This window comes from Trametes versicolor, assembly GCF_000271585.1.
Source record: "Trametes versicolor FP-101664 SS1 unplaced genomic scaffold TRAVEscaffold_7, whole genome shotgun sequence".
In the NCBI taxonomy this organism is placed as follows: domain Eukaryota; kingdom Fungi; phylum Basidiomycota; class Agaricomycetes; order Polyporales; family Polyporaceae; genus Trametes; species Trametes versicolor.
The window spans coordinates 2,737,393-2,751,092 of NW_007360327.1; the positions used below are offsets into that span (position 1 = coordinate 2,737,393).

The 13,700-nt window shown below is 56.9% G+C and overlaps 4 protein-coding genes across 4 annotated transcripts; 2 read left to right on the top strand and 2 right to left on the bottom strand.

Moving 5' to 3' along the window:
- Nucleotides 1–328: 328 nt before the first annotated feature.
- TRAVEDRAFT_21457 (uncharacterized protein) lies at nt 329–1,792 on the bottom strand (the record flags this gene model as incomplete). Its single annotated transcript, XM_008040890.1, has 4 exons — nt 329–601; nt 685–1,280; nt 1,346–1,462; nt 1,528–1,792. 4 exons carry the CDS (start codon nt 1,790–1,792, stop codon nt 329–331), a joined length of 1,251 nt encoding a protein of 416 aa, XP_008039081.1.
- Nucleotides 1,793–3,602: 1,810 nt separating this feature from the next.
- Nucleotides 3,603–5,318, bottom strand: TRAVEDRAFT_21458 (uncharacterized protein; the record flags this gene model as incomplete). The annotated part of the gene is made up of 5 exons (XM_008040891.1): nt 3,603–4,197; nt 4,305–4,662; nt 4,715–4,825; nt 4,887–5,072; nt 5,111–5,318. 5 exons carry the CDS (start codon nt 5,316–5,318, stop codon nt 3,603–3,605), a joined length of 1,458 nt encoding a protein of 485 aa, XP_008039082.1.
- Nucleotides 5,319–6,203: 885 nt separating this feature from the next.
- On the top strand, nt 6,204–7,757 carry TRAVEDRAFT_49050 (uncharacterized protein; the record flags this gene model as incomplete). The annotated part of the gene is made up of 4 exons (XM_008041236.1): nt 6,204–6,468; nt 6,526–6,621; nt 6,671–6,983; nt 7,037–7,757. The coding sequence occupies 4 exons, from the start codon at nt 6,204–6,206 to the stop codon at nt 7,755–7,757; spliced, it is 1,395 nt and encodes a 464-aa protein (XP_008039427.1).
- Nucleotides 7,758–8,646: 889 nt separating this feature from the next.
- TRAVEDRAFT_49051 (uncharacterized protein) lies at nt 8,647–9,738 on the top strand (the record flags this gene model as incomplete). Its single annotated transcript, XM_008041237.1, has 4 exons — nt 8,647–8,803; nt 8,862–8,912; nt 8,975–9,587; nt 9,639–9,738. 4 exons carry the CDS (start codon nt 8,647–8,649, stop codon nt 9,736–9,738), a joined length of 921 nt encoding a protein of 306 aa, XP_008039428.1.
- Nucleotides 9,739–13,700: the final 3,962 nt, after the last annotated feature.

Below are 13,700 nucleotides of genomic sequence, written 5' to 3' on the forward strand. Positions count from 1 at the left end.
GTGTGCATGATGCATAGATATTTGGTTCAGAATATAATCTAAGGATACATGGGGTAGTAGGGTGGTTTGTCCGTAGAAGGAGTGTGGCGACCGCGGGGCAGCGGCCGCGGTGAGCAGGGAGATGAGAGGATTGCATGAGTACGGTCTAGTGCTAAGGCTACAGTGATGAGAAGGTCAGTGGTAATGCGTAGAGATGAGAGGAGAGGTAAAGAGCGACAGTGTCCGAAGGACAGCATAACGGCGAAAACTATAACGGCGATAACATGGTCACAGACAGCACGAACTCGGCACCACAGCATCCGAGAAGAGAGGTATAACGCGGATTCGTCTACTGGCCAGGGGCTTCAACGTCCCCAAGCTCCTCCCGAGCCTCCTTCAAGAGCGCTGCGGCGCGGGGGTCGGGGCGACGAATGTCGCGCCACTCTGCCTTCTTCTTGCGGGAGAGGAAGATGCGCTTGCGGAGCGACAGGCGTTGTGGCTTCTGGTACTCGAAGCCCTGCCGAGAGATGGGCTTGGAGAGGGTGCCAGATATCTCCCGGTCTCCCCTACCGGCGTACGCGGTCCGCGTGATGTCTCGCTCGAAGACAGTCGGAGGCTTGCGCTCGACCATACGAGAGCTAGATTGCGACGCGTGAACGAGGGAACGTCAGTGTGGGGACCGGGTATGGAAGGAAGACAGAATACTTGCCTGTAATCAGCAGCACGGTCGAGGACGTAGGCATATATAGGCTTGATGACCTTCTCCTTCCCGCGGCGCCTCTTGATAGGCCGAAGACGAGCAGGATCGACGTGGAAGCAAGGAGCCTCCTCGGGGCACGGCTGGATGTGCCAGTACGACTCGTGGCGTTCTCCTTCGGGCGCGGTTACGACGACCTCGAAACGGTGCGGGTGCCGGAACGGCTGGTCCGGCGAGTCAAGGTAGCGTAACTTCGGCTTGAGCGAGAGGAGCGCCGCTTCTGGGTCCTTCCGACGCACGATAGTGGGAGTAGGCGGCCCCGCGTTTCCATTGAGATTCCTGTCGATGTACGGGTGCAGGAAGAAGTTCGGCGCGTAGCGGAGGCGGGTGGGAATCGGCAGTGCGCAGATTGCCAGGTGCTGCCTGAGGCGATGGTGGATGTTGCCGGGCGGCAGAACAACCGATGTGCGCTTTGGGGGAGCCTTAGGTGGTGGTGCTGTTGTGGGCTTGCTGAATGGAGACCGTGCTTGTGCACCGGTGGAGTGGGAGAAGGAAGAGAGACGAGTGCGACGCCGAGTAGATTCTGTATCCCTCGTTGCGCTCCCTGAGAAACAAGAAGGTACATATAGTAAGCACATAAAGAGAGGAAGAGCCTGTGGAAGGATGTACCTATCGGTGCCACTGAATTCTCCTTATCCAGGAAGCGGACCCCGACGGAGCCTTGCACGCGACGTCCAGGCTTCTGCACCCGCTCGGGCACCGGCGGTGGGATCCAGACTAGGTCCACTTCTCAACATAGCGGAGGGTCAGGTTCGTCCAGCAAGATTGTATATTATGGAGGTCTGACGTACCATTACGACCTGTCGCTCGGGCCTGGGGTGGTTCGCAGCGCAGCGCGAGCTTCGAATGCTGCTCCGGAAGTAGCGGCTTTGGCTTTACAGCAGCGATGGTCGTTTGAGGCTCCTCGGCGAGAGCATTGTAGGCCCTGATTGTGCGTATAATGTCGAAGTCGAGATCCGAGTACGGGGTGGGTCTTTGCCATTCTTCCAACACCGGGCTGGGCGACGACACGGTAGATAATAACGGCGAGCGGGGAGAGTTGTCGACGATGGACATGGTAACGGCGGGTAAGAATATGTGTGGGTCTGCTACGCCTCAGACGGGGGGAAACGGGGAGTCTGTCGGTATAATGTATGGCTGGTGCAGGTGGTAGGAGGGACAATGGTGGCTAGTACGCTTGGGACGCGACTTGAGCTCGAGCTTGAGCCACCATGGGCGTTTGTACCACGTGATCAAAGCCCATGTTGTTGGGACGCTCTCGCTCTCTCTTACGCTTACACCGCTACCTTCTGGTGCCTACAAATGCATTGATGTAGAACTAAGGGGAAAGGTTCGAGTTTATATGCGCTTTGAATGTGTCCACACAGTTGCACTTCGGGTCCGCCTAAGCTCGCTCCCACTGGCTCATGCCGACTTGCCCACTTCAAGGCGGTCTTTATTGGTGCGCTCTTCCTCATGCATCTTTTTCGTATCCTCATACTTACTCTACTCTTAGTTGAATATGTGGAGTATGCTTACAGTATACATCGAAGCTATGAACCGACACCGTCCGTATCCCCATGATGGCTGTGGACGGTGATGTCAAACGACGTCTTGTGGACGACTCGTGCCCTTCGTTGTATGGTCATCGCAATAGTATATACCGCAATCTCTTCAACTCATTTTGCGCGAAACATTGCATTGGATACCTTCGAATTCTGGTGTACTTGTGATCTGCGAAGCGTCCGAAACGCGAAGTCCGCCAAATAAGCGCCAGTGTGGCCGAAGAGTTGCGCTTATTTGGCGTGACGAGTCAAACGCAACGGCCGCACCAACGCAACCCAACAAGTTCTTCCACGTTGCGACCACCCTCCAGTCTTCATCGTTGTTGGGACCAAGACCTCCTCGTCTCCGCTGCTCATGTCGCTGGACTCTGGTTCTCTTGCTGGCTCCACTGCGGAGGTTCGCCTGCCACCTCAACACCGGAACCGCGGTTGCCTCAGGGGTGTGATTCGCTGCTGGGACCTCCATCCATGGCGACGATGACCCTCTTCGACGTGAAGTCGGAGCGCTGTTGTTATTGATGAGGGATTGACTGTGAGTCTTCGTCTACCGATCTCCAGCGCTACACATCTTCGCCGCGCATGAACGGGTCTCCCTCGGTCATTGGTATGGTCAAGAACAATAGGAAGACGCAAAGTTATTGTCCGGCTTCGCATAACACTGGACTCGGAACACTCTGTCGTTCCAAGATACACCAACTCCTCCTCCTCCTCCTCCCCCATCGTGCCAAAGGATTTCCTACTGGACGGCGTCGTCGTTCTCGAAGCACCCCAGGTAAGTCATCAAATTGGTCTCGCACCGCGATGGCTCGTCTTCGGAACTGGATGTTGTCTCTCTGGGCGTCCATCTTGCGGTCTGTGGTGCTCATATCGGCGGTGCTCTGACCTATGAAGGCAACCGGATCCCTGCGCGAGGCTACGCCTGACGATGCTTCGGGATGCTGCTGCGACGAGCTACAGTTGCCGGTTTGTGATTATCGATCATTCTGGAGAATGCCAAGGTAGTCGGTTGTTGGGGTTGGGACTCGACGCTTGTCCACCTAGCACGGGACGAGGGGTTCAGTTTTTATGAATGTGATGACTGTTATACACTGCTCACCGAGTGCTTCATATCATGCGGTAACGCAGATGAATTTGGAACGGTTGACTAAACACACTCTGGCATAGGTCAGCAACGGCATAGCATAACAAGATGGGCGACATAGACATAACACAGCTCAAAACATGAAGCAACATGATAGCAAGAACGCATAAAGCTAATCCACGGTCGTGTAAGTCCATAAGTCCCTGCAATCGCAAATGATTCACCGCGAAGATCTTACTAGTTAGACGACATCCTCCATGTCGTCGTCATCGTCATCAACGTCCATAACACCGTTTCCCTGGCTCGACGACCCCTGTGTCTCCCCGTCCTCGTCGTCCTCGTCGTCGCTGGAGTCTTCCTCCGGCGGCTCGTCGTAATCCGCTGGATCCCCGCCGTCATCCAAAGTGTCTGTGTCTCCAGTCCAAAGCGCGTGCAGGGTATCCAAGGTATCCTTCCAGGTTCGGAGAATGCTGCCGGTCGTCCTCTGCCCGGTGAGGGCCTCGATCGCTTCATGGTTGTCTCGCCAGAACTTCATGGCGCGTTGGTCCGTCCACACCGTTTGATTATAATCGCCCTCTTCAAAGTGGATGGCGAAAACGTCGCACAGCGGGCGGTTCTTCTCGTCACACGGTACCCTCCATTTTCCTTTGGAGGGTATACGGTGAGCCGGGGCAGACGGGCCAGTGAAGTCATCGCGCGGAACCCGGTTACTGGCGTTGTCCTTGTAGGCATACCGGCTCGGTGGTCCGACGAGGGGCTCCTCAACGCGCAGGCGGGGAGTGCCCTTAACCGAGGGCGGCGGAACCGCGCCGGCGACGAGGAAATTCCACCATAACCTGCGTTCGATCATCGACTTGTTGATGTTCGTGGCTGTAGGTACGTTTGTTGCCCGGCTGGATAGACGTCAGCGAGGTGCACGGTGGACGGTAGGTGTCACACTCACAGTTTCTCCGTGTTAGCGCGCAGCACCAACCGACGGCCGCGCTGGTGATCCATATACTTCGCGTGGTCGCGAGCGATCGGCCGGACCCTCAGCTTCTTGTCCGTGTTGCGGTAAGCGGTGGGCTCCACGGTCGTGCTCTGCGAGAGCGGCGACGGCCCCGGTCGCTGCCACTTCTTGGGTATGATAGCGTACGTTGGCACGTCGCCGGGAGGCCTCCTCGCCGGGGTGTGGGCCCACGCCGGCAGCGGCTCGTCAATCTCCTCCAGGACGGTGTCCATCTCCTGCTTGAAGTCGTCAAAGGACAACTCCATCGGGCCATCGTCATCGTCGTCGCTGTCCGAGTCGTCGGCCATGAACGCTAGGGGAAGGTAAGCATCATCGCAAAAGCACACGAACGGGAACTAACGTACATGCGTCAGGGTCAACTTCATCGAAGTCGTAGATGGCGGCGACGTATCCCGCAGGATCAGCTTGGGCGATCGTGGGCGCCTGAATTGGCTTTGGCGCCGAATCGCGCGCGTCTGCGAGAGTGCTGATGCTCAGAGGATGGCCGACGACGGGCGAAGGGACGAGCAGACATACCTTTGTCGCGCCAGCTTCGGTACGCACTGTCCACGCGGATGTCCCGGGAATCCGGCAGCTTGAACGCGCTCACGGGTGGAGGGGGCGGTGGCATTGCTTCGTCGCTCATGGCGACGTCGACGCCTTCGCCGAGAAGGCCTGGAGGACGGCCCGCGATCAGCACGAAGCCCGACGATGCTGCTCGTGCTATCCAGCACGAGCACAGGAAGGCGGGGAACACTCACGAGGATCGATGACGCAAACTCGCTTGGCCTCGGATGTCTCGTCGACGTCGTCGATCTCGCGGTCGCGCTTTCCATGGCCGTGGTATGTCGTCAACGAACGCGGGACGGAACTCTGCTGAGACGCTTGCAGGGTGGCCGGGCCGTTGGAAGTGACGTCGTAGGGCACGAGGGGGACCGACACCGAACCAGCGTTGAATGAGGCGTTCATACTTGGCTAAACGTGAGTGTCGTTCCCGACGCGTCGTCAATGAGCTCACCTGTTGTGTTGGAGAATGTAGGGAGATATTGCGTTGGATATAGGGATAATAACGGCGGAGCTTTGACCTGGGACAGGGAACAATGCGTGGATGGACCAAGCGACAATGGGGGGGGGGTGGGAGTGGGGAAGAAAGACGAGGTGAGTGAGATTGGGATGAATTGTGCGCCTTTTTGCTTGGTGCGGGGTGCGGGATTTCGCTTCGCATTCAACGCGGCGGGCGGACGCACGTGACGCACGCGAGATCGAGACAACACGGTCCCCCGGCACTGTCCGCGGAACAATGGGACCGGGACACCCGACCGCCGTTTGTGGAAGCCTTGCGCGATGTGGGGACTCGCCAGCATGCGGATTTGGAGACTCGGGGGGCGGGATGGGGCTGATGGGGACGATGGGCCCCAAATTGCCTGCCCCGGGTCCGCAAAATTCGCGACTCTCTTTTGGCGGACCAAATCGCCTCATTTTTTGGTCCTGGTCCACCGCTGCTTAGCCACGGTCCATGCGGCCTGAACGAGGGGCCGCTTGGACCGTGGCGGGTCGATGAAAATAGGACTCAATCGTGCTTGGTCCCAGCTGCACTCAGGCATCTGTGGTCCTCGCACCGTCTGCTGTCCGCTGTCGGGCGAATAATGAGTTTTGTAGTCTACGACGCGCATGAGATCTGCGAGTATCGTGCATAATATATCTTTTAGCCAAAGTCCAGCGGTGTGCCGGGCGCGCGGAGTTCATTTGACGCGCCGCCGTGAAAGCGCTACCTCCCCGCACGGTGGCTAGCCAGACGCCAAACCCACTCTCTCGCATTGACCACCACCACCACCTGCAATACCACGTCTCGCTATGGCACCTCTCCGAGCTCGCAACAACAGACCCGCCCCGTCCTCAACGCCCCTCGAGAGGACGAAGACCTTGGATCTGAGCACCCTTCCCCCGCCGCCCGAGTATACGTATGTTGGGCGTGTCGCCGTCCAACTGAAGCGGCCGAAATACAGCATATTCAGCGAGTACGTGCGCTCTCCTTTGACCAGGAGCATCAAACGCGCCCCCCTCGATACTGCAAGCGTGAAGCGGCGGGCGCGTCTGGCAAGATCGGACACAATGAGGGGTACGTCGTTCTTAGCCACAGCCTCGCGTTCGTCGTGTTGACCCGCGGCGATCTCAGTCACGTCGCACGGGGATATCTGCCTCTCGACGGAGGAGAAGGAGAACAACATTATCAAAGAGGATGTAGATCTTGGCGAGCCTGAGGCCGCGTTGGGTGAGCAGCATCTCTTCATTCGCAAGTGCTCTGTCTGACGCGACACCAGCGTACCCCGACAACGATACCCTTGGATACTGTGAGGACGTCCAGATGGCCTCTGAAGATGTCGCGTCTTCTCCGGCGACTTCGCCCCGCGCAGACCCGGGTGTCATTAGATTAAGAAAACCCGGTGACGAGCCCATCGAACGCCCACGCCCAGCCAAAGCCGTCATAAAACCTTGCGTTGAACGATGGATCTCCGGGACGTCGTTAAATTCGCAGACCGCGATGCCGTGGCTCACGCAGTCGCTGAAGGGGGCTTGGATGGATGAGGAGCTGCACTCGCGTATCGAGCGTAACAGAAAGCGCTCTTATAAGCGGTGAGTACATATCTGCTTGCGGCCAACTGGCATACGAGCTCACTACGCTACAGGCCCACGCCTCGGCTTCCGCCAATGAATCAAATAGTCGTGTACGTGGCACGCGGTGACAAGCGCGAGCCAAAGAAGCCAAAGCCGCTCCCGACGCATCCCGAATATGTCATGCCGTCAACGTTGTTGTCGTCTGCGCCTACAACCGCCGATTCGACGACGACGGAAGCGTCTCCGATCCAAGGCACCCCTGCCGACTGCCTTCGGCTGTCGCACGAAACGCTCGTGAAGACTGTTCCAGAGCATAAACGGAAGAGGATTAGAATGGCGCGAACGGAGCTGCACAAGCGACCCCTCTTCGACGCGCGTGCGAAGTACCGCATGCTGCAAGCCGCCGCGGACAAACTGGGATGGGCGGCGGTCGGCTGTGGTGCTCACGCAAGGATCCACGCCTGCGGACATCGGCAATGCATGCCTGGGAAAGAATTCAAAGGCTCACGGTCCTCCCGGGGCAGCACACCCAAGTTCCTCGGGGACCCATCCATGTCCTTCGTAGGCGCATCCCGGCGCCACCAGCACCAGCCCCGGTTGAAACCTGTCTGCGCCAACGGGGGACAGCCCGTGTTCTCCGGCGCTGCAGCTCCGCCTTCAACGAAACCTGTTTCAGGAAGCGGAGGCAACGGGTCCGCGAAGAAGTCGGTCGGCGGGGATGGCGAGCTTGATCTCGCGCTGGACGTTCCCGCATCTGGGGGCGGTACGCTCGACAGCGCTGATGGGTGGTAGTAGTCGCACATCGACATCGTGGTGTGGAACACTCATTATGGACTAGTACTCGGACATGCCGCGAATGTGACTCGTAATTTATGTCGTATAGACTGAAGTGTATCGAGGTTATGCTGTTTTGCATGTATTCAGCGATGTGGACATCAAAGAATGTGGACAACGGTTGCTTTAGCGTCATAGCGCTTCGAAAGACAACAACTTGAATATGTGCACTCGACACGCTCATCTGTGTGCAGATGCTGTTTGCTCCCCTCACTCCGCGCTTTCGCAGCGAGAAGTGAAATCCTGTACGAGGACTTTACGGACTCTGCGGGTGCAATGTTGCTGGGGATTCTACCTGTTCTCATTTAGCACTGACGCTGGACCTCACTCTACATCGTCAAACCCGACGCAGTCATGAGTCCTAGACCAATTGGAAGCGCCTAGAAGCATGGACCACCGTTGCATTGTCTGCACAAGCGGCGCATGGCACGTGCGTATGATTGAGGAGGGAGTCCAAACTAGCCACTGGCACAAGCGCCGCCGACCGGTCCCAGCTTCTCCTTTCACCACAACCACCACCGCGAGAAGTCGCTTTTGCTCCCTTTCCCTCGTCTCCCCCGTCCCGAAACTCTTCCGCGCTCTGTCAACTATCCACTGCGATTTTCCTCCGTAAGTAGTCTCATTGTACCTTGGGCGAGTCCCGAAGATCGCCACGATGGCTAAAATCCCCCGTCTATTCAACCACTAGTTCTGGTCCATACCCACATTGCGCCCCCCTATACCCCGCTTTCACAGCACTTCTCTCCATCTCTTCTCATATATCTCACTCGAAACATACTGCACCGATCTGAAAGGTCTGTATCTCCTGTGAAGTCTTGGCACATTCGCGTTTTGACACTTCCTACAGATGTCTTGCATGATATACAAGCCCATTATCGCCACGGCCTCTATCTACACGGTCATGGGGATACCTCCGCCGCCCCCTCCGCCCCCACCTCCGCCCCCCTGCTATTGGGTTTCATTTGCGCGTGTCTTGGGACGCAGGAAGGGTCTTTACTCGACCGGTGAGTGGTCGCTTACCATTTCGAACTCCACTGAATGTACTGAATGCACCTTTATCAGACTCCTGCCCGTGTTCCGTTAGCCTGGGGAAGGCAATGACGGATATTGAGGGTAAGTTACGTCGATTCTTAGAACACCATGTCGGTGACCTGAGATCCATCTCTTCGGTCCAGAAATCACCAAGTGGCTCTACGGCACAGCTCAGCCATCGGTACCAAACAGCGTACTATCTTCGGAAATTGAGGACGCTATCCTCCGCAAGCCCGCCGATGCGACGCCTGCCGGGCATGCTTCGCAGTCGGAGACAGCCACTGGACTAGTAGTCATGGCTCCACGCCCCACCAAACCTGCCAGTTACGATTTTGGCGTCCCAATCATCGCCGAACCACTACCTCCTCTCGATGACATCCCCGAAATACCTGACGAAGATATTCTGTCGGGTGCCCCACCCATCGCGCTGGACGGAAGCGTCAATCCCGAGCTATGGGCGCCCTCAGAGGTCGAAGCAGAGATCATGCCGCCCCTCATTCCCGCCAAGGCCACTTCGCGGGCGCAGGGTCGACGCTCTAGCCAAGCCGAGGTAGAGAAGGCTTTGGTGTCTCTGTACATGTCGCACAGGAACGCAAAACGACCATCCACGCTGGGGCCCACCCCTTTTCCCACTATACTCGAAGACGTGGAGTGGCCCAACACTGCCGCGTTCGCTATGGCTCGTACGCCGAAGTCGAAGAGGAGAGCAGGAGGTAGAGGGCGTCCCAAGACACGCCGTGGAGATGAGAATGCAGTGTACGTTATATACACCATTTCCGGGTGTTCTTCCTCTAACGATGTCTTCAGTATGTTCGGAACCCTCAGTCGAGAAGAACGCGCGACACCCAAGTATGGCCGCGCGCACGTCACATCGTTCGCATCTCTTGCGGGTTCGCCTCTCCACTAGGACCTCAGCTACCCCACGTAAACTTCTTTTACACTCTGGTCTCCTGAGGTCGCACCCCCGGCTGAGGGAAGGTCCACTTGTAGCAACTTACGTGACTTCGACTCGGACATTCTTATCAGGTAAGCTACCCATTATCTCGCGCATCTCGTGTACATTATCGTCTCGGACCTGCTTTTCCATCCACCTCTGCTTCTGTATACAATACCACTGTCGTCGCCTACGTTACCCTCTCACAATTGCCTTGTAGTATACCACCCTATCGCGCGTTGTAGCTCTCGTTTGTATCTGCCACTCGCACTTCGCTATCTTTTGCGATATCTCCATAGGCTTTATACAATGCTGTTGTCTGTATCTAGAGATGCTACACACGTGTATTTGAACACGAATGGAAATTCACGCCTTATACGTTAGATTACACAACGTTCGCGCGCATGTGCTGCAAGGGCCCAGTCTTCGCTCGTGAGACACGTTAGCGTGTCTTTGTACTTCGTGTTTTCGCCGATGCGCTCAGATGTGAGGTATAATCATCACTTTCGAGAAGTCTATCCAAAGGCACTGCGTAGTACTGTAACTTTCAATGCAACCCGGAGGGTCACACGTCACACGGGGGTCCTCCGCCCGTTTTTTGGCCGCCGTCACACGTCACCAAGGCCGTCCGGGGCTTTAGCGCCCGCCTCCGGCCGCCCTTTCCGGCGCTAAAATACCCGTTTTGGAAGGTGCCTGGGCGCCTCCTTGTCCCCGGTTTTGTTCCACCGTGTCACACGTCACCCCCCCTCCGGGTTGCATTGAAAGCTACAGTACACAGAAGGAGGGATGCAATTTGCGAAGCAGGCGTCGTAACTGGTGCCACGGTGATCATGTACTTGGTGGCAGTGCGAGCGCCGCATCGCCCCCACGGCAACGTTGGTGTTGTTTGCATCGTCAGACTACTACCCAGCCGACAAGGGAAGGCATACGGGCGACGCGTCGACACACTCTTGATACTTCTCCATTCCCATACCAGCGTCAAAGAGTTTCTTCCGACGGGATAACGATGACATCAAGTACTACAGAGCAAAGACTACGACAACACAGGTAACGAGACACTGGGGACGTGAATATACAAAAAACAACGCACAGGGTAAGATCATAGTATATCGTACACATGGACGCAGCGCTGACTTGGGGTCCTGCTTACACAGACGGAGTCCTCACTCCTCCTTCGTTTCATCGTCGCTTGACTCTTCCGACTGATCCTTCAATTTCTTGATCTGGCGAAGGAGATCGTCCGTCGTGTGAACCTCGTCCCTCGCTCGCAATAGGTGCCCCAGAAGCTGCCGATGCAGGTCCCAGAAACCCTTAGCCCTATCGTCGCAGATTATCGACACCTTGACTCGCTCCTCGGGCTTAACAGGCGCACCCTTCGCGGGAGGTAATAGGAGATTGAGGATGAGATCGCGAGGCGCAGCACGGCCTTGCGTAGACTTCCCCGCCGCACTGCGGGCTTGCGACATCTTCGGGGTTCCCGCGCCCTCTTCCACGTAGTGGACCAGGTCCGCCCATGCATCCGGCCCGTGGAAAGTGTCGCGGTCCAAGGCACGACCGACATTAGGACATTCTGGTAAGGAGTATCTGTACGGCGATTCTGGGTGTGGGAGTGGCTCGAAATGACGCCGGGCAGGGGTTCCTCTGCCAACCGTTGGCTGGTCCGGGTCTTCATATTCCTCGTCAGGGTCGTCCGATGGATCTTCGTCCTCCTCTGAACCGCAAAAGAAGTCTTCTGGCTCGTCCGAATCCAGATAATTGGAGGCTTCCTCATCGGAACCATGAGGCAAAGCTTGGGCTTTCGCTTCCGCACTGTCAAGTACGTCTTTCTTCTCTTTCCCGGAATCTTCGATATCCGGATAGAGCGCCTGCCTGAGATGTCTACAAAGGCGTCAGCACGGGATAGAGGTGCGACCACAAACAGACACGCACCGACTGTACTGCAACGCGTGCAGAATCAACCCATTCACCCGCGCGACATGGTTCTCCTTCCACGACTCACGGTCCCGCTGGATAGGTCGAACTTTGAAGAAGGTCAATCCAGGACCCGAGCCATCATCGAAGTCGCCCCCGAGTGTGGACGCCTTGTCATGGCACAGACGAAGAGGAGAGGGCCCGGGACGGTTCCAGATCGGGATCCGCTCAGGTAAGAAGTCCATCTTCGCATCCTCGTCGTCTTCTTCTTCGTCGCTGGACTCATCGATCTCCATGTTTAGAAGCGTCGCCTCGTCGTCAGAATCCGAGTCGTCTTCCTCCGGGCTCTGGACAGGCGTGGACGAGCGTGGCGAGATCCGCGCGAGCAACGAGCCCGCGACCTGTCCGCTAGCGGGGGCTGTAGGAGGCGGTCCCGAGATACCTGCGCTTGGTTCTTCGCAAGCAGCGATTGCGTCCTCCAGTCTTGGATACTCTTGTCTCTTCGCCGGCGTAGGACCTGGACGTCATAGTCAACATACACGGTACGGTACCTACCAACAACGACCAGTCACGTACATGGAACAGCGGCAGCTACGTTGCTGCTGGACGCCACATCGTTGCTCGACGATGCGTCCACGACGGAGGCAGCACTACCAGCGTGTGCCCGAGAGATTTCCGCATCCAAACACCCTGATCCGGAGGCAACGCGACCGTTGTTGTTGCCGACGGATTCGCCTACGTTTCCCGCTACGAGCGACGGTGAGCTCGGTCAACGCCACACGACTTCTAGCCGCGTAGAGGTAGAAATTATATACGTACCATGTTCGACAGACCTTGCACGCTTGGGCGAACATTTCTGGCTGTTGTCTTCGTCGAGGCTTCGCGGACGCTTGCTTCGAGACGACGACGGGGGCGAGGGAAACCCCACGAGACCACCGGGTGGGCACCCAGGGCCACACGGGATTAGGCAGGGGTGATTGTGTAGGGAAGTCATGGCTCCTAGACGGACGAGAATGAAGGCAGACATGTGTCTCCGATGGTGGTGGCTAGTCTTTGGAAGACGACGAATAATGGAATCGGAATTTGCCAGACGGCGGGGTCTGGGGAGCGAGGAGCGTGGCGGACGGGTTTTCCTGGTCGCCCGTGGGCGAGTTTACGGTGAAGTGCTCAATGGTCAATGCGGGAGGGCGTGAAACGTGCAGAAAGCCCATGCGTCGTTGGTCGTTGGTTCGAGTTTTGTGAGGGGGGCTAAGCGCGAGGCACACGTGATGGGAGTCTGGAGTCGGCGGGGTGCGCCCTTTGTTCATTGTCCCACTCGTTCCGCCAAGACGCCTTGTACTTCAATTGCAGCCCAAAGATATCTTTTTGCAGGGGAATAAGTTCCAGAATGTGGATACCATCTTTTGGACAGTTTCTGCGCATATTCGGCACGGCCGATGTACGGTCCATGCACAAAATCCAAATAATTCGAACGCCAACGAGGAGAATGGCGCACTAGTTGTGGGCCTCTGCACTCAGCAGCTACTATCTCTCGGCTGATCCCCGCCGACGTGTCCATAGCGCACAAAATTCTTCCCATTTGTAAACGGGACTCATACATTTGGTCGTAAGCGTAAGCAGTCATACAATATAATACACATTTTGTCATGGCTGTGCTGGTATCAACAGGCAGTCGCAAACGATAGACGATACGTAACTCAACCAAGGAAAGAACGAAGGGAAATATGTAGAAAAGCGAAGGTCGGTGCGGAAGCTATGTGCGTGGAAAGCGAGGATCACAGCGGTAGAGAAGGTGGTGTCGTGACGGGGCGTGATCAAATAAGGAATGGACAGGTAACTGGAAGGACAGTGCGAATAACGATAGCAGGAGACGTCGTGAGGGTCGTAAAGATCGAGTGCGAAGCCGGAGGTGGTGTCGCTGTGGCGTTGACGGGGTGCCGCCGAAAAGATGGGTGTCGCAGGGCGGAGGTGTCGGCGGAGAAGGGCGGCGCGGTATGAGAGGGTAGTGTCGCTAGGGTTGGATG